General features: G+C 42.9%; 1 protein-coding gene across 1 annotated transcript; it reads left to right on the forward strand.

Moving 5' to 3' along the window:
- Positions 1–3,910: 3,910 nt before the first annotated feature.
- Positions 3,911–18,859, forward strand: LOC139409018 (L-lactate dehydrogenase A chain-like). Its single transcript, XM_071153659.1, has 8 exons — positions 3,911–4,138; positions 5,136–5,261; positions 10,268–10,385; positions 10,745–10,918; positions 11,517–11,690; positions 11,829–11,946; positions 17,263–17,386; positions 17,751–18,859. Exons 2-8 carry the CDS (start codon positions 5,136–5,138, stop codon positions 17,913–17,915), a joined length of 999 nt encoding a protein of 332 aa, XP_071009760.1. The 5' UTR covers positions 3,911–4,138; the 3' UTR covers positions 17,916–18,859.
- The last annotated feature ends 1,750 nt before the right edge of the window (positions 18,860–20,609 follow it).

Raw genomic sequence — 20,609 nt, forward strand, 5'->3', positions numbered from 1 at the left:
ACATCCTATGGCATTCTGCATTAGCATCGAACAGCCCCCGTGATATGCAAATGTTCAGGGAAGCTAGAAACCATTATACACAGGCAGTTAGAAAAGCCAAGGCTTTTTCAATCAGAAATGTGCTTCCTGCAACACTAACTCAAAAAAGTTCTGGGACATTGTAAAGTCCATGGAGAATAAGAACACCTCCTCCCAGCTGCCCACTGCACTGAAGATAGGAACACTGTCACCACTGATAAATCCACTATAATTGAGAATTTCAATAAGCATTTTTCTACGGCTGGCCATGCTTTCCACCTGGCTATCCCTACCCCGGTCAACAGCACTACACCCCCCACAGCAACTCGCCCAAGCCTTCCCCATTTCTCCTTCTCCCAAATCCAGCCAGCTGATGTTCTGAAAGAGCTGCAAAATCTGGACCCCTACAAATCAGCCGGGCTAGACAATCTGGACCTTTTCTTACTAAAATATCTGCCGAAATTGTTGCCACCCCTATTACTAGCCTGTTCAACCTCTCTTCGTGTCATCTGAGATTCCCAAAGATTGGAAAGCAGCTGCGGTCATCCCCCTCTTCAAAGGGGGGGACACTCTTTACCCAAACTGCTACAGACCTATATCTATCCTACCCTGCCTTTCTAAGCTCTTCGAAAGCCAAGTCAACAAACAGATTACCGACCATTTCGAATCTCACCATACCTTCTCTGCTATGCAATCTGGTTTCAGAGCTGGTCATGGGTGCACCTCAGCCACGCTCAAGGTCCTAAATTATATCTTAACCGCCATCGATAAGAAACATTACTGTGCAGCCGTATTCATTGATCTGGCCAAGGCTTTTGACTCTGTCAATCACCACATCCTCATCGGCAGACTCGACAGCCTTGGTTTCTCAAATGATTTCCTCGCCTGGTTCACCAACTACTTATCTGATAGAGTTCAGTGTATCAAATCGGAGGGTCTGCTGTCCGGACCTCTGGCAGTCTCTATGGGCTGCCACAGGGTTCAATTCTTGGACCGACTCTCTTCTCTGTATATGTCAATGATGTCGCTCTTGCTGCTGGTGAGTCTCTGATCCACCTCTACGCAGACGACACCATTCTGTATACTTCTGGCCCTTATTTGGACACTGTGTTAACAACCCTCGAGGCAAGCTTCAATGCCATACAACTCTCCTTCCGTGGCCTCCAATTGCTCTTAAATACAAGTACAACTAAATGCATGCTCTTCAACCGATTGCTGCCTGCACCTGCCCGCCTGTCCAACATCACTACTCTGGACGGCTCTGACTTAGAATACGTGGACAACTACAAATACCTAGGTGTCTGGTTAGACTGTAAACTCTCCTTCCAGACCCACATCAAACATCTCCAATCCAAAGTTAAATCTAGAATTGGCTTCCAATTTCGCAACAAAGCATCCTTCACTCATGCTGCCAAACATACCCTTGTAAAACTGACCATCCTACCAATCCTCGACTTCGGCGATGTCATTTACAAAATAGCCTCCAATACCCTACTCAACAAATTGGATGCAGTCTATCACAGTGTAATCCGTTTTGTCCCCAAAGCCCCATATACTACCCACCATTGCGACCTGTACGCTCTCGTTGGCTGGCCCTCGCTTCATACTCATCGCCAAACCCACTGGCTCCATGTCATCTACAAGACCCTGCTAGGTAAAGTCCCCCCTTATCTCAGCTCGCTGGTCACCATAGCATCACCCACCTGTAGCACGAGCTCCAGCATGTATATCTCTCTGGTCACCCCCAAAACCAATTATTTCTTTGGCCGCCTCTCCTTCCAGTTCTCTGCTGCCAATGACTGGAACGAACTACAAAAATCTCTGAAACTGGAAACACTTATCTCCCTCACTAGCTTTAAGCACCAACTGTCAGAGCAGCTCACAGATTACTGCACCTGTACATAGCCCACCTATAATTTAGCCCAAACAACGACCTCTTTCCCTACTGTATTTATTTTTGTATTTTTATTTATTTTGCTCCTTTGCATCCCATTATTTGTATTTCTACTTTGCACATTCTTTCACTGCAAATCTACCATTCCAGTGTTTTACTTGCTATATTGTATATACTTTGCCACCATGGCCTTTTTTTGACTTTACCTCCCTTATCTCACCTCATTTGCTCACATCGTATATAGACTTGTTTATACTGTGTTATTGACTGTATGTTTGTTTTACTCCATGTGTAACTCTGTGTCGTTGTATGTGTCGAACTGCTTTGCTTTGTCTTGGCCAGGTCGCAATTGTAAATGAGAACTTGTTCTCAACTTACCTACCTGGTTAAATAAAGGTGAAATAAAAAATAAAATAACAATTGTAAGCAAACGTCACAAGGGGGAGACATTGAGTTAGATTATACTCAGTCACATCCCTTTAAGGAGGATTCAGGCTATGAATCACAGGTGGGAGATGAGGTGTCCCCCACACAGTAAGTTATCCTAAACCTCTCATGTCATTAGCCCCCATACAAACAATATCATGAGAGAAGGAAGTAAAACACATTCCATGTATAGTGTTGTTATTATAACTATTGGGAGTCTGCCACGGCTATTGCTCTTTTCTATCCATTTTATCACGTGGGGCAGTGGGTTGGAGACTAGGCTTTCTAAATGTCATCTTTTACAATTACTAGTTACCTGCCCTAAATTTGAATCAGTAACCTAACATTTGGATTACCCAAACTCAGTAACGTACTCTTATTACTTTCTGCTTAAGAGGATGTAGAAGAATACAAAAACGATCCATCAAACGCATTGTATGTGTCATCATAGTGCTCTCTGACTTGTGGTCAGACTCACTCAGGTGGAGCAAACTTAAACTTCCGCCTTTATCCATACTGAATTGAATGTCATTGAGAAAACAGAAATTAATCATGTTTTTTTCCCCAGCAAACATCCTTGATGAATTTAAAAGTATTGCAAGATCTGTAATCTGATTACAATATTTTTGCTGGTAACATAACTGATTTACATGGCTGCCTGTTGGAGACTGCATTTTTTTAACATCCTGCAATCTAGAGTCATATTCATTATGCTTAATTTTAAGTTTAAAAAAAAGTACATTTTTCTGCATATGTAAGCATACCTCTTGAGCTGTTTGTATCCTTCTGACTTTTTTAAAGATACTAAATATGCTTCTTTGCATCTCTTTTAAAATCTGGGTAAAAGATCGAAGGGAATCTTATTCAGTACATTTAGATATTGTTTGCGTTTCTAAAGTCTACCAAACTTGCCAGCAGGCTTGCCAGTCAGACAAGCTAGCTACACTAACTTGATTGATATCTTGAAATGAGGTTGAGAGATAGGTTCCCAATCTGGGCTAGCTAAAACCAACTTCATTAATTTTGCTAGGTGGCTATTATTACTACAGAGAAACAGCAACAAGATTTAAAAATATATACATTTAACTGGACAAATCTGAGTGGGCACGTATGGGCAATGACGCCTCTGATAACAGTTAAAGTTTTTGTGAAATTCAATTACATGAAACTGATTATTTACTTGTAATCAGTTACACCCCAACCCTGATCATGTTATAGTGTTAGATGTTTACAGCAGCAACAGCCATGTTAGAACACTGGAGCACAATGCATTAAAGACAACAGGGACAACACAAGATGTGTAGCCTACATAATGTGTATGAGGCATCCTGGGATATCTTGTTTGGTGCCATTTTTCTGTTTATGTGATGTGAATGGGTTTCAGTGTGATGAAATAGAACGGACCCAAAATGATATCCTCACACTATATAAAAAAGGCTTCTGTTCAAGAGTAAAGGGCTACTGGAGGGATTCCTCTGATGATGCACTTGGGCAATAGCACAGAAAAGTCTATGCAGAGACACGTTAACCGAGCGTGGCGCGCACTACCGTATCCAAGAGCACAGCAATTACGTTTGCTCTGCATCGACGTGACATTTAACACTGACAGGTCTGGTATGATTAATATGTAATCACGCAATGTCTACCGGGCACCCCTAAGCTATTTAAATACCGTGAACCTCCCCATTTGCTCCATTGCTGCAGAAAAGCTGCATCCAGCCAGGGGAGAAGAGGCCAGCCGAAGACATTCCAACTCGCTTCTCAGTGTTGTTTCCACATCACTTTCACTAAACCTTCAAGGTGAGACATCAGATTTTGTGATCAAGTAATGGGATGGGTCATTCCTACTTTGCGTGCCTTTTTTGGACCTCAAAACATTAGGGGAGGAATGTACCTGTTTAATTTTTGGGGGGTATTCTAGCACTTTTAGTGGTCAAGCTCAGGCAGTCCTTAGCTGTGGTATATTGGCCATATACCACATCCCTTGGGCTTATTGCTTAATTATACCAGGCATTGTTGAATACTTGATTCTGATTGGCTTGAAGGGCATTCTATTTCCCTATAATGCACGCTATATCAGCATGGTAGAATTCAATGGCTATAGTTCATTCTTACATGTTCTAGTCAACTGCTTTTGAAAGCAAAAGTCGAATTGAAAACATTATTGGCATTGTTGAATTAGATGCTCATAATAGAAAGCTAAGACTGATGGTTTGGTTAGTTAAACTAGCAAATCTTTATTAAGGGATATTCAACGAGAGGATATACGTTCTCTGGAAAATAATGCAACTCCGTGGAAGGTTAGTTCCACTTCGCTAGAGCGTCATGGTTCATTATTCTCCAGAGAACGCATAGCCTCTCGTTGATTATCCTGATACTGACCTAACAGGATGGAATTGAAGCACAACAGGGTATTAAGCAAAAAGAAAACGTGGTGGAACAACCAATAATGAATACAAGATCCTAACAGGGTGGAAATTTGGAGCCTGAAATAGCTGAATGCTGTTGTAGCTGTGTCATCAATTTAATGTCATATTCTAAACAGGCCCTTTACCATCGTTCTCCCCGAACCAGGAAGTATAAATAGCGCCCATGTCATGACACCATTGCCAACCCATAATAGTTTGTGGTCAGTTAGGCAGGGCAACTGGAAGCAGGAGCAGAAGGGTGCGGGAGAGAGATAGGCATTGCTATGGAGACCCAGTGTTGCTGTCGGTCAAATAGGAGATAAAGATTTTATGCTGGGCTCTCTCTGTCTCTCTCTGTCTCTCTCTGTCTCTGTCTGTCTGTCTTTCAGATGACTACCAAGGAGAAGCTAATCACCCATGTGTTGGCTGGTGAGCCTGTTGGCTCCCGGAGCAAGGTGACAGTTGTTGGCGTCGGCATGGTTGGCATGGCCTCCGCAGTCAGCGTCCTACTCAAGGTGAGACGAATGGAGGGGGTGGGGGGACCCCCTTACAAAAAACGGCAGTAACTGTTGTCATAATAAGAGATTTGGGGAGTGGTGGAATGAAAGGGTGTAAGACTTTTAACCAGAGTGACAGGGGTATTAGGTGTTACAGTGTGAATTGTGGCGGCAGTGGGTAGTGGGAATGAGGGAGATAGAGGACAGAGGTAAGGGGTGTTTAGGTAAAGTGCATGAAAATGAATGAACATAAGAAGTTAGACAGACATGACTAGGACACAATGTCCAGGGTCGTGTTCATTTGGCACCAAACGGAAGAATACGTACCTAAACAGAGAGGGACTACATGTACGTGTCCAATATGACATTGTTTTCTGTTGAAAAATGTAAATACAAAAAACAAATCTGTTGCGTGCCCTAATGAACATGACCCAGGCCATTAGCTCCATTGTTCTAACTCTAGTGTCAAACTAAAAGTAGCCATGCTTACAGAAAGCAATGTGTCTTTACTCATCAGTTTAGACATATTCTACAATTTAGGAGAGAGTACGGTAAGGAGAGACATTGTTTTTACATTCAGAATCACTCCGTCAAGGGAAATATAGTATTATTTCAAACAAATACATATACATATATTTCAGGATGTTGTTGTATCCCTAGAAATAAATCAGAATTCGTGTAAACATTACAGTTTTGAAAAGATAATAGTCTTAAATAGGGTAAGTTAAGCTGCCTACACATTTCTGTGCTGAATGAAATATTACCACTACCTTTTTAAAACCATGTCTACCTTTATTTCCTTAAACACAATTTAAAACAATCACAATTGTTTTTTATATTTTAATCATTTTAATCATATTTTAAAACAGGCTTAACACCTTACAAATACTTTGTACTTTTTTTAAAGCTTAACATAGGCCATTATTGCAGTATTACTTTAGTGCCCTTTTGCAAACAGGATTTCTGTTTTGGAATATTTTTTATTTTGTACAGGCTTCCTTTTTTCACATATTCAATTACTCCTTTTTTTTTTTTTTACCTATCTACCAAAAGGTGCCTGAACCTCCATGGTCTTTGTGGTTGAATCTGTGTTTGAAATTAACTGCTCGACTGAGGGACCTTACAGATAATTGCATGTGTGGGGTACAGAGATGAGGTAGTAATTCAAAAATCATGTTAAACACTGTAAGTGCACACAGAGTGAGTCTTATTATGTGACATGTTAAGCACATTTTTCTCCTGAACTTATTTATGCTTGCCATAACAAAGGGATTGAATACTTATTGACTGAAGACCTTTGATTTTGTTTTTAATTTGTCAAAACAATTTGACATTATGGGGTATTGTGGTTAGGCCAGTAAGCAAAATCTTAATTTAATCAATTTCAAATTCAGGCTGTAACTCAACAAAATGTGAAAAAAGTAAAGAGGTACTATCTAAAGGCATTGTACCGCTTTATTATTTTCATATCTGATATAGCAACTGAATTAGACTATTCACATTACCAAAAAAGTTGATAAAGCGCTCAGCAGCATTCCCTCAATATTGACACAGCACTGTCTAGAATGAACAAAGGACGGGTGTTGGGATGGTCACCCAATACCGCGTCCAGCTCTGACTAAAATGGCTATCGGGCACTCCCGTTCCTGCAGTCCTTAGCCTTTCTGTACAATGTTTTCAAATATTCGATTTTGCTCTGGCATTGGACATGGAATGGGGAACCCTTATTCCCATTCGGGACAATATCTTTTTTTAGAAATAGGCCTCTTCATTTCTATGTGCGTTATCTAATTTCAATTGGACTGTGCATCCGACCACAGTGCCAGTAGGCACTTCCCACAGGGCAAAAACTGGTTGAATCAAAGTTGTTTCCATGTCATTTCGACCCCCAAAAATCTATGTGATGGCGTTGAATCGACAGGGGATACTGATTGGATTTGCAAAAGTAATCAACATAAGGGCGTCTCATCTTTTTTGGTCACCATGTCATTTGAACCTACAATAAATCCAATGACGTGGTGACATTTGTTGTTGATTTCATGTTAAATTCACGTTAGTTGACAACTCAAGCAAATGTACACTGAACAAAAATATAAATGTAACATGCAACAATTTCAAAGATTCTACTGCGTGACAGTTCATATAAGGAACTCAGTTTATTGAAATAAATTCCTGAGGCCCTAATCTATGGATTTCACATAACTGGGAATACAGATATACATCTTAAAAAAATGGTAGGGGAATGGATCAGAAAACCAGTATCTGGTGTGAACACCATTTGCCTTATGCAACGTGACACATCTCCTTCACATATAGTTGATCAGACTGTTGATTGTGGATTGTGGAATGTTGCAAATGCTGTACAAAGTTGCTGGATATTGTCGGGAACACTCTGTCGAACACATGCTCAATGGGTGACATGTCTGGCGAGTATGCAGGCCATGGGAGAACTGGTACATTTCCAGATTCCAGGAATTGTGTACAGATCTTTGAGACATGGGGCCATGCATTATCATGCTGAGAGATGAGGAGATGGAGGCGGATGAATGGGCCTCAGGATCTCGCCACGCTATCGCTGAGCATTCAAATTGGCATCGATAAAATGCAATTGTGTTTATTGTCCGTAGCTTATACCTGGCCATACCATAACCCCACCGCCACCATGGGGCACTCTGTTCACAACTTTGACACCAGCAAACCGCTCGCTCACACATCTGCCATCGGCCCGGTTCAGTTGAAACCGGGATAAATCTGTGAAGAGCACACTTCTCCAGCGTGCCAGTGGCCATCGAAGGTGAGCATTTGCCCACTGAGGTCGGTTATGATGCCGAACTGCAGGCAGGTCAAGACCCTGGTGAGGACAATATTCGGTTGTGCAAACCCACAGTTTCATCAGCTGTCCGGATGGCTGGTCTCAGACGATCCCGCAGGTGAAGAAGCCGGATGTGGAGGTGCTGGGCTGGCGTCGTTACACATGTTCTGCAGTTTTGAGGCTGGTTAGACGTACTGTCAGATTCTCTAAAATGACCCTGAAGGCAGCTTATGGTAGGGAAATTAACATTCACATATCTGGCAACAGCTCTGGTGGACATTCCTGCGGTCACCATGCCAATTGCACGCTCCTTCAAAACGTGAGACATCTCTGGCGTGACAAAACTGCACATTTTAGAGTAACCTGTTATTGTCCCCAGCACAAGGTGCACCTGTGTAAAGATCATGCTGTTTAATTAGCTTCTTGAAATGCCACACCTGTCAGGTGGATGGATTATCTTGGCAAAGGAGAAATGCTCACTAACAGGAATGTAAAGAAATGTGTGCAAAATAATTGGGAGAAATAAGCCTTTTGGAATGGAACATTTCTGGGATCTTTTATTTCACTCATGAAACATGGGACCAACACTTTATATTTATATTTTTGTAAATCAAAACTAAACATTGAACTGACATCTGTTCCCAGTGGGTTGGTTTTTAATGAAGACCAACGTCTTAATTCTGGAGAAATTGTAGAGATATCCTTGTCCATATCTACTTTCCTCCGACACATTGGTGCGTCTGGCTTCCGGGTTCAGCGAGCATTGTGTCAAGAAGCAGTGCGGATTGGCAGGGTCATGTTTTGGAGGACGCATAACTCTCGACCTTCGACCTTCGTACGAGAGTTGTAGCGATGGGACAAGACTGTAACTTCCTTTTGGATATCACGAAATTGGGGAGAAAAAGGGGGTAAACATAAAAAAAATGAAAAAAGACCTATAAACAAGGCTCCTGACTATTGCGTCCCAAATAACACCTATTCCCTATTGTACTACCTTTGACCTCACTGGCATAGGTTGTGTCCCAAAACATTAGGAACAACTACTCTTTCCATCACATACTGTAGATTGACCAGATGAATCCAGGTGAAAGCTATGATCTCTTATTGGTGTCACTTGTTAAATTCACTTCAATCAGTATAGATCAAGGGGAAGAGACAGGTTAAAGAAGGATTTTTAAGCCACTCAGATGGTGAATGGGCAAGATTAAAGATTTATGTGCCTTTGAATGGGTTATGGTAGTAGGTGCTAGGCACACCGGTTTGAGTGTGTCAAGAACTGCAATGCTGCTGGGTTTTTCATGCTCAACAGTTTTTCCCATGAGTATCAAGAATGATCCACCACACAAGTTGACATCCAGCCAACTTGACACAACTGTGGGAAGCATTGGATTCAACATGGGCCAGCATCCCCTTGGAATGCTTTTGTCACCTTGTAGAGTCCATGCTCCGACGAATTAAGGCTGTTCTGTCGGAAAAAGAGGGTGCAACTTGACATTCGGAATATGTTCCTAATATTTCGTACACTCAATGTATTGTCATACACCATGTGGGCCCTGGTCAACAGTAGTACACTATATATGGAATAGAGTGTCATTAGGGATGCAAACTGAGCCAGTGAGGAAACAGAGGCTTACAGGAAATAGACCTCTGCTGAGAGCTGTGCATGTCAAGTCTGCCGAGATGATCTGAGTGGAGTGAGCCGGAGGTAACTGGTGGGCTGCCAGTGTGTTTTTTCCAGGGCTTGTGTTTTAACCAATCAGTAGAAGGTTATTTTATCCAGTTGTTCAATAGGCCTATTTGGAACGAGACTGGTATCAATGAGACAATGGACTGGAGGGAAGTGGTTTTAGGCCTCTACGTGTGAGATGGGCCTGGTCAGTTGTCAAAATAAAACACAGTGAAAATGCATTTTAGACATAACTAATTTTTATATAGGTTAAATTGTTAAACACTACAAAGTGTACTACTAAATAATGATCATTCCACCATTAAATGTTTTAGTAAAATAGAGCAGGAACAGTTTCCCTGGACACAAATAAAGCATCGTCTGGGACTAAAAAGCAGTTTCAATGGTGAAATAGCTTTTTATGCCAAGATTTTGCCCTAATTTGTGCCCGGGAAACCAGCCCCTTATGTACAGTATAGCCATATACTTTTCTATATGGAGTATATTCCTGAACCATAATATTCCTGGTTTGCATGTGTTGACCAGGACCTGTGCGATGAGCTGTGCCTGATTGACGTGATGGAAGATAAACTAAAGGGTGAGGTCATGGACCTGCAGCATGGCAGCCTCTTCTGCAAGACTCACAAGATCGTGGGCGACAAGGGTGAGTGAAGAGTCATTCACTTATGCACGCACACTCTGAAACACACATATGCACAAACGAGTTGTGCACACACACACACAAACATACACGCACAAGTTGAGCAGACACACAAAGGCACACACATACAAACGCACACACACATACAAACGCACACACACACACGCACGCACGCACACACACACACACACACACACACACACACACACACACACACACACACACACACACACACACACACACACACACACACACACACACACACACACACACACACACACACACACACTTGTTGCGGGGGTGCTTCGGAACACTAGGTTGCATTTGTGTGTGTTTAACATGCCTCTTATATCTCACTCAAGACTACAGTACGACTGCCCACTCCAAGGTGGTGGTGGTCACAGCCGGTGCTCGTCAGCAAGAGGGTGAGAGCCGTCTGAACCTGGTGCAGCGCAACGTCAACATCTTCAAATTCATAATTCCCCAGATCGTCAAGTACAGCCCCAACGCCATCCTGCTGGTTGTCTCCAATCCTGGTACGAGGAGAGAGGGATAAGAGAATGAGGGAGAGAAAGAGAGAGAGGGATAAGAGAGGAGGGAGAGAAAGAGAGAGAGAGAGAGAGCGAGAGCGAGAAAGAGAGATGGATGAGAGAGAGAAAGAGAGAGCAATAGAACAGGAAGGTAGACAGATAGAGAGTACAATAAATAGAAAAGTGGAAGTGAAGGTAATTCAGTTGAACATCGTCTAGTGACTTGATCATTACCCTAGCATTATGATAAGTGATTGATAGGTTTGAATAATGTTAGTCCTGGGCTGGAACAAAAGCCTGCTCATCCTGCAGCTTTCCATGATCAGGGTCAGATTACATTACCATTAACAACTCCACGGTCCTATTGCTGACAACTCCTATAAAATGTGTCACTCCTTCACCCCTTCTCCCCTCTCTTTCGGTCCCCACTGTATGACCATCTGCAAAGTCAATATAGGCTATACAGTGAACATTTCTACAAAGAAAAAATATAATTTTAGGCATAATGTTAGTGATATGGTTAAGGATAGGGTAAAGGTTAGGGTTTGTTTTGTTAAGTCAGATTGTGCTAATATTTGTCACCCCCCTTCTTCCAACATCCCAGTTGACATCCTAACCTACGTGGCTTGGAAGCTGAGTGGTTTCCCCCGTCACCGCGTCATCGGTTCCGGCACCAACCTGGACTCTGGTCGTTTCCGCCACCTGATGGGCGAGAAGCTACACCTTCACCCATCCAGCTGTCACGGCTGGATCATTGGAGAGCATGGAGACTCCAGCGGTATGTAGGCTATGGCTTCAAATACACTCCACACCGGAACCCGTCTGTCTGATTACAATATTGTGGAAGACTTTCACATACATTGGTACTGTGTCTATGACAGACTGACTGGATGCCTGTCTCTTCTCTTTCTCCCAGTGCCCGTATGGAGCGGTGTGAATGTTGCCGGTGTTTCCCTGAAGGGCCTGAACCCAGACATGGGCACAGACGCAGACAAGGAGGACTGGAAGCACGTCCACAAGATGGTGGTCAATGGGTGAGTCTTATAAACACACATCATGTTCAACTTTATCTTTAGTTATCAAGGGTCATGTTAAAAATGTTTGCAATGGGAAATGCGTTACTTAGTGGAGAAGTTCAGATAGTACTCCATTCATATAGTACTCACTCCTTTTCGGCTCGTTTTCTTCCGTTTCATGCCTAATGAACACAATGGTTTTATTTAAAAACAAAATATTTAACCTTTATTTAACTAGGCAAGTCAGTTAAGAACAAATTCTTATTTACGATGACGGCCTACCCCGGCCAATTGTGCGCCGCCCTATGGGACTCCCAATCACAGCCAGATGTGATTCAGCCTGGATTCAGACCAGGGACTATAGTGTCACCTCTTGCACTGAGATGCAGTGCCTTAGACCGCTGCACCACTCGGGAGCCCTAATGTTTGGGTAAAGCAGAGCTCAGAGACTACTGTAGCACACGAATATACAGTCGTGGCCAAAAGTTGAGAATGACACAAATATACATTTTCACAAAGTTTGCTGCTTCAGTATCTTTAGATATTTTTGTCAGATGTTACTATGGAATACTGAAGTATAATTACAAACATTTCATAAGTGTTAAAGGCTTTTATTGACAATTACATGAAGTTTATGCAAAGAGTAATCTTTTTCAAGACCTCTGCAATTCGCCCTGGCATGCTGTCAATTAACTTCCGGGCCACATCCTGACTGATGGCAGGAGTTTGTCAGATTTTGTGGGTTTTTGTTTGTCCACCCGCCTCTTGAGGACTGACCACAAGTTCTCAATGGGATTAAGGTCTGGGGAGTTTCCTGGCCATGGACCCAAAATATTGATGTTTTGTTCCCCGAGCCACTTAGTTATCACTTTTGCCTCATGGAAGGGTGCTCCTTCATACTGGAAAGGCAGCATGTCACCAAACTTTTCCTGGATGGTTGGGAAAAGTTGCTCTCGGAGGATGTGTTGGTACCATTCTTTATTCATGGCTGTGTTCTTAGGCAAAATTGTGAGTGAGCCCACTCCCTTGGCTGAGGAGCAACCCCACACATGAATGATCTCAGGATGCTTTACACAGGACTGATGGTAAGCTCACCTTTTCTTCTCCAGACAAGCTTTTTTCCTGATGCCCCAAACAATCGGAAAGGGGATTCATCAGAGAAAATGATTTTACCCCAGTCCTCAGCAGTCCAATCGCTGTACCTTTTGCAGAATATCAGTCTATCCCTGATGTTTTTCCTGGAGAGAAGTGGCTTCTTTGCTGCACTTCTTGACACCAGGCCATCCTCCAAAAGTCTTCACCTCACTGTACATGCAGATGCACTCACACCTGCCTGCTGCCATTCCTGAGTAAGCTCTGTACTGGTGGTGCCCCGATCATGCAGCTGAATCAACTTCAGGAGAAGGTCCTGGCGCTTGCTGGACTTTCATGGGCGCACTGAAGCCTTCTTCACAACAATTTAACCGCTCTCCTTGAAGTTATTGGTGATCCGATAAATGGTTGATTTAAGTGCAATATCCTTGCCTGTGAAGCCCTTTTTTGTGCAAGGTAATGATGATGGAACGTGTTTCCTTGCAGGTAACCATGGTTGACAGAGGAAGAACAATGATTCCAAGCACCACCCTCCTTTTCCAGTCTGTTATTCGAACTCAATCAGCATGAAAGAGTGATCTCCAGCCTTGTCCTCGTCAACACTCACGCCTGTGTTAACGAGCGAATCACTGACATGATTTAAGCTGGTCCTTTTGGGGCAGGGCTGAAATGCAATGGAAATGTTTTTGGGGGATTCAGTTCATTTGCATGGCAAAGAGGGACTTTGCAATTAATTGCAATTCATCTGATCACTCTTCATAACATTCTGGAGTATATGCAAATTGCCATCATACAAACTGAGGCAGCAGACTTTGAAAATTAATATTTGCGTAATTCTCAAAACTTTTGGCCACGACTGTACTATTTATATAATTAGAAACCTGATGTAGTGAACTTGTAGCCTGTCATACTTGGAAATACTCTGCTTTTAGGGCCAGTTTCATGGACACAGCCTAGGACTAAAAAGCATACTCAATGGTGAATCTCCATTGGAATAGATTTTTAGTCCAGGGTTCGGCTTAATATGGAAACTGGTCCATAGAGTTGAACTCCAAATGAATCAGTCTATACTGTATAAATCATTAACACAATGGTTGAGGTAGAGTTAAATTATGACAGGCCTAATAACATCTAATGGACTTTGGTGTAATGGAGGAAGGAATTTGGAAAACATGCTGGACTAACACAGTAAGCACTGACTACGCCAATGACTAAAGCCTTTTACTTGTTGTTATGGAATGATGGATGACTGTAATGGCATTACCATTAATTACATGTTTTTACTTGTAATTCACAACGCACTTTATAACTACATTAATGGCATTTGTCCCTGCTGTTTTCAAAATAGACTAAATATACAAAACATTCAGAAAGCTACACTGCTCTTTCCATGACATAGACTGACCAGGTGAAAGCTATGATCCCTTATTGATGTCACTTCAATCATGTGTATGTGTGCCATTCAAAGGGTGAATGGGTGAGAAAAAAACGTCAGGCACACCGGTTTGTGTCAAGAACTGCAACACTGCTGGGTTTTTCACACTCAACAGTTTCCCATCTGTATTGTTAGGTTCCAATTATCAGAGTAAGAACTCAACGGTCACTATGAAGTCTTAAACCAAGTATATTCATCCAGAAGGTTGAACAGCTGAACCGACAAAAACATATTCACACAAAGCACAGATATTTAATTTTTTATTACCCCCTTTTTCATGGTATCCAATTAGTAGTAGTTACTGTCTTGTCTCATCGCTGCAACTCCCGTACAGACTCGGGAGAGGCGAAGGTCGAGAGTCATGCGTCCTTCGAAACACAACCCAACCAAGCCGCACTGCTTCTTGACACAACGCATATCCAACCCGGAAGCCAGCCGCACCAATATGTCGGAGGAAACACTGTACACCTAGCGACCTGGTCAGCGTGCACTGCGCCCGGCCCACCACAGTAGTCACTAGTGCGCGATGAGACAAGGATATCCCTGCCGGCCAAACCCTCCCTAACCCGGATGACGCTGGGCCAATTGTGCGCCGCCCCATAGACCTCCCGGTCGCGGCCGGCTGCGACAGAGCCTGGGCTCGAACCCAGAATCTCTGGTGTTCTTCCTCACTTCATCTGACCTGACCTCTGCCCCAAAGTCCTCACTCCTCCCCAACGGCTGTCATGGTGACTGGTACCAGACTGTGTCTCTTCTCCTCCCAGAGGCTCCCTCCAATAGGATCCCTGATGGCTAACAATAACATATCCTGACATTAAGTAAAGGTTATACATTAACCTCTCTCCCTCAGTGACATGAATACTTATATTTAATATTCTCAGGACCCAACAGTATCAAGAACCACCCAAAGGACATCCAGGCAACTTGACACAACTGTGGGTGGGAAGCATTGGCGTCAACATGGGCCAGCATCCCTGTGTTTAATGCTTTCGACACCTTCTAGAGTCCATGCCCCGACCAATTCAGGCTGTTTTGAAGGCAAAAGAAGGGGGATGCAACTCATTATTAGGAAAGTGTTTCTAATGTTTGCTATACTTAGTGAATATCTTACACTAATGGTTTTTAGCATTTACAATAGGAAAAACTACCCATATTTCCCAAAAAATTAGATGGTTGTTTTAAATGTTTTATGAACGTTATACCTATCTTATAGGTTAAAGAGGTGTGGGTTATGTTAGAGGTGTAGGTTAAAGGTGTGTGTATAAAAGTGTTATGAAGGTTACACATATGTTATATATAGGTTATATAGATGTGTTTAGAGGTGTGTATGTGTAATATACACTAATATACACTATATATTAGTGGATTCAACTTTTTCAGCCACACCTGTTGCTGACAGGTGTGTGAAATCGAGCACACAGCCATGCAATCTCCATAGATCTCCATATAAAGTGGTAGCATAATGGCCTTACTGAAGAGCTCAGTGACTTTCAATGTGGAACCGTCATATGATGCCAGCTTTCCAACAAGTCAGTTCTTCAAATTTATGCCCTACTAGAGCTGCCACTATCAACTGTAAGTGCTGTTATTGTGAAGTGGAAACGTCTAGGAGCAACATGGCTCAGCCACAAAGTGGTAGGCCACACAAGCTCACAGAACGGGACCGCTGAAGTTCGTAGTGCGTAAAAAAAATTCTGTCCTCGGTTGCAATACTCACTACCGAGTTCCAAAATGCCTCTGGAACCAAAGTCAAGACAAGAACAGTCTGACAAGAACTGAGTCCAACAGACAAATCTGGGTTTGGCAGATGCCAGGAGAATGGTACCTGCCCAAATGCATAGTGCCAACTGCAAAGTTTGGTGGAGGAGGAATAATGGTCTGGTGCTGTTTTTCATGGTTTGGGCTAGGCCCCTTAGATTCAGTGAAGGGAAATGTTAATGCTACTACATACAATGACATTATAGACAATTCTGTGCTTCCAACTTTGTGTCAAGAGTTTGGGGAAGGCCCCCGTGCACAAAGTGAGGTTCATACAGCAATGGTTTGTCGAGATCAGTGTTGAAGAACTTGACTAGCCTGCAGAGAGCCCTGACCTCAACCCCATCAAACAGGGATGGGATGAACTGGAACGCCGACTGTGAGCCAGGCGTAATCACCCAACATCATTTGCCAGCAGAATACCACCCTGCATACCACTGCTGGCTTGCTTCTGAAGCTAAGCAGGGTTGGTCCTGGTCAGTTCCTGGATGGGAGACCAGATGCTGCTGGAAGTGGTGTTTGAGGGCCAGTAGGAGGCACTCTTTCCTCTGGTCTAAAAAAATATCCCAATGATTGGGAACACTGCCCTGTGTAGGCTGCCGTCTTTCTGAGGTCATTAAAGAGCCCATGGCACTTATTGTGAGAGTAGGGTTGCTAACCCCAGTGTCCTGGCTAAATTCCCAATCTGGCCCTCAAACCATCACGGTCACCTAATAATCCCCAGTTTACAATTGGCTCATTAATCCCTCTCCCCTGTAACTATTCCCCAGGTTGTTGTTCTCAGTCAACTTACCTGGTAAAATAACGGATAATTAAGTACTCGACATCACTAATGCTCTTGTGGCTGAATGGAAGCCCCGCAGCAATGTTCTGACATCTAGTGGAAGCCTTCCTAGAAGAGTGGAGGCTTTTATAGCAGCAAATGGAGGACCAACTCCATATTAATGGACATGATTTTGGAATGAAATGTTCGACGAGCACGTGTCCACATACTTCTGGTCATGTAGTAGTGTATGTTTGTATCTTGGATGTTTCACTCTGTCATATAGTGCCTATGAGGTCATCAAGCTGAAGGGTTACACCTCCTGGGCTATCGGCCTGTCCGTCGCTGACCTGGTTGAGAGCATCCTGAAGAATCTCCATAAAGTCCACCCTGTATCCACCCTGGTCAAGGTAAGAAGACCATATGCCTGGAGTCCATCTGCCAAAATGGGACAGATGCAATGTTGCGTCCTCTATCATTGCCTGTGGTTGTAGACTAGGAGTAAAGTCTTTCTTTTAATATTTTTTTTAGTCTCAAACCGACAGGCAATCTATATGCCAAAGCATATACTGTAACCAATGCTTGTTAAGACTAAAGATGTAAGGATTAAGTTGGCACACACATGCTAATACGCACCCTCCCCCACATACACACACCTACTTCTCATGTACACACATGCCCCTCCGTCCACCCCACCCAAACCAACACTCCAGCTGTGTTCGGCCCTTAACCAGTTTCTCTCTTTGCCTCCATCCATCCCCCTCCCTTTCTCAGGGGATGCACGGTGTGAAAGAGGAGGTGTTTCTCAGCGTGCCCTGCGTGCTGGGAAACAGCGGTCTGACCGACATCATCCACATGACTCTGAAGCCCGAGGAGGAGAAGCAGCTGATCAACAGCGCCGAGACCCTATGGGGCGTACAGAAAGAGCTCACCTTGTAAAGAGTCCTGTGTGCCCTTCTGTAACATCCCCAACCCCCAATCCCACCTTCTGTATACCCGTCCTTGTTCTCCCCTATAGTCTTACTATTGATGGTACAAATGAAGCCTTTTAGGCAGGATCAATTATGTACAGTAGCTTAGTTGAAAAGCCAATCAAAGCTCGTTTTGGCCTCCGATAAAAATGATTTGTTTGCGCGGGAGAAGTATCTGGTATGATGTCGAATTTGGAGGAGTCATTTTGCTGTTTCTAGATATTAATGTGTTGGCTGTACTGTGTCATCGATGTTTCTTGTCTTATTCACACTCTTTTCCTGTTAATGTTTTAGAAAGTGATTGAAATTGTGAGCAGGTTGATTTCCACCATTGCACTCTTTGTTTGGTGTGTGCGAGAGTTGGCCAGATCCATTCAGTTGCAAAACTAACCGTAAATGCACGGATGCGAGTCTCTCTCAATGAAAGGTGTGTTTGTTTGGTATCGGTAGAAGGTAAGACTAGGATCAGGTCTGAAGAAAGGCAGTGGGTTTGAACACACTGCCAATTGCACTGTACCTGCTGTTTTGTATGTCAATAACAAAAAGCATTATAAACATTGGAATTGTCTGGGCGCTCACATAAAAAAAAATCTGGTGGCACTTTCGAATGTTATGTTTTGGGTTAAAACCTGACCTGTAAGCAACTGATGGTTACAATCAATGTTCTGTGCACCCTAAATGTCTGCTCAGTTTTGTCACCGTTAATGATGATTTCTTAAAATCAGTCTCTCCATGTGGCTTTGGACTGAAGCCTCAGTGGCCCAAACTCCGCTGTGATGGTACTGCGATAAAGGCCTATATAGTTATTATGAGCTGAACTGGAACTACGGCTCTGTACTGTGCTTGTCAAGGCAGCTGGTCCGATCCGATTTTCTTCACCACCAACTAAATAAAACTACCAGGATGAAACAAGCCTCTCTTTTGTCACTCTCTGTGTGTCCGTGCACGTGTGAGCTATACCATGCCTGTATGGGAGTTGTGTTTACGTGTTAGAATTGCAGCTGATTCTACTGATTCTTCTAGGCAGAGTTGCAAAGAAAAGGCCATATCTCAGATTGGCCAATAAATATAAAAGATTAAGATGGGCAAAAGAACACAGACACTGGACAGAAGGCCAGCATCCCGGAGTCGCCTCTTCACTATTGATGTTCACTAAAAGCCGCTCTTAATTGTTCAAGATGCCAATTGGATCAATATTGACAGAACAGTTGAGATAAATAAGCAAGGGGGACTGGGAGCACAATCCAAGGTCGCCTGCTCTCCTCAGTTGGCATTGAGAACAAAAAAAGAAGTTCAGATTGTACCTCCAAAGGTTTCCAAATGGTTTCGTGTCAACATGAACGCGACCCTGCTCTGAGAAAGCATGCTCGAATTCCAAGTTGTTGTGGCTAGGTGGCTACCGCTACCTTCGGTCTTATCTAACCAAACCAAGCGTCCCGGATTTTCATTTACTATGTTACGTCTGGTCTATGAGACCAGCCTTGATAGGGGTTACCTAGAATTGCACAAGGACTACAGGCCATTGAAGGATATGGAGGTTATTTTCTTCACAAAAGTAACAATGTCATAGTAATCCATCTAACAGTCTTATAATTACTAAATTACAACATAAATGTGAAAACTGACTTAAGTTGTGGAATTGTTTTATGTTCTCTTTCTTTCTTGTCAACCAGGGTTCCCCAACCGGTTGTCAACCAGGGTTCCCCAACCAATCTGAACAAGCGGGCTGGAGTCAGCAACATGAATGTCATGGTTAATCTCATGGTGAACCTTATCCTCTTTCACCCCTCTACTCCCCTCCTAGTGCAGTTTAAGGGGTAAATGTCTACCCAGAGGTTAAATATAGCTCAGTGTCCTGAGGGGTTTGAGACCACCACATCCCTTGACCTTTCGGTCAACCTACTCTGGTTACAGAGAAGACCTTTCTGAGGCAGCCCGGCACTCCAGTGAGGTCACAGAGGGAGGGGAACAGAGCCCATCCAGAAGGTTAAAGGTCAGGTTCAATGAAAGGCAATTGTGTAAAATACTTAAGTAAATATACTTTAAAGTACTACTTAAGTATTTTGGGGGGTATCTGTACTTTTCTTTACAATTTATATTTTTGACTACTTTTACTTCACTACATAAAGAAAAGTATATACTTTTTACTCCATACATTACCCCTGACACCCTAAAGTACTTGTTACATTTTGAATGCATAGCAGGACAGAAAATGGTCCAATTCACACACTTATCAAGAGAACATCCCTGGTCATCCCTACTGCCTCTGATCTGGCGAACTCACTAAACACAAATGATGTCTGAGTGTTGGATTGTGACCCTGGCTATCCGTAAATAAAAAAAACAAGAAAATTGTGCCATCTGGTTTGCTTAATATAAGGAGTTTTAAATTATTTGTACTTTTACTTTTGGTATATTTTAGACACTACATTTACTTTTGATATTTAAGTATATTTAAACCAAAATACTTTTAGACTTTTACTCAAGTACTATTTTACTGGGTGACTGACTTTTACTTGAGTAATTTTCTATTACGGTAACTTTAGTTTTACTCAAGTATGAGAATTGAGTACTTTTCTACCACTTATGAAAGGTCAACAGAATGACGGGCAGTAGATCCAGAGTTCACGTGGATGACAACAGATAACAATGCTTGTCTACT

The sequence above is a fragment of the Oncorhynchus clarkii genome, chromosome 1 (genome assembly GCF_045791955.1).
Source record: "Oncorhynchus clarkii lewisi isolate Uvic-CL-2024 chromosome 1, UVic_Ocla_1.0, whole genome shotgun sequence".
In the NCBI taxonomy this organism is placed as follows: domain Eukaryota; kingdom Metazoa; phylum Chordata; class Actinopteri; order Salmoniformes; family Salmonidae; genus Oncorhynchus; species Oncorhynchus clarkii.

What these genes read in the sequence shown, in the direction of transcription:
- LOC139409018 (XM_071153659.1), top strand. Translation starts at nt 5,136, where the DNA reads ATGACTACCAAGGAGAAGCTAATCACCCATGTGTTGGCTGGTGAGCCT. An exon ending in CAGTCAGCGTCCTACTCAAG is followed by an intron (nt 5,262 to 10,267) that starts GTGAGACGAATG and finishes TGTGTTGACCAG; the next exon opens with GACCTGTGCGATGAGCTGTG. An exon ending in GCTGGTTGTCTCCAATCCTG is followed by an intron (nt 10,919 to 11,516) that starts GTACGAGGAGAG and finishes CCAACATCCCAG; the next exon opens with TTGACATCCTAACCTACGTG.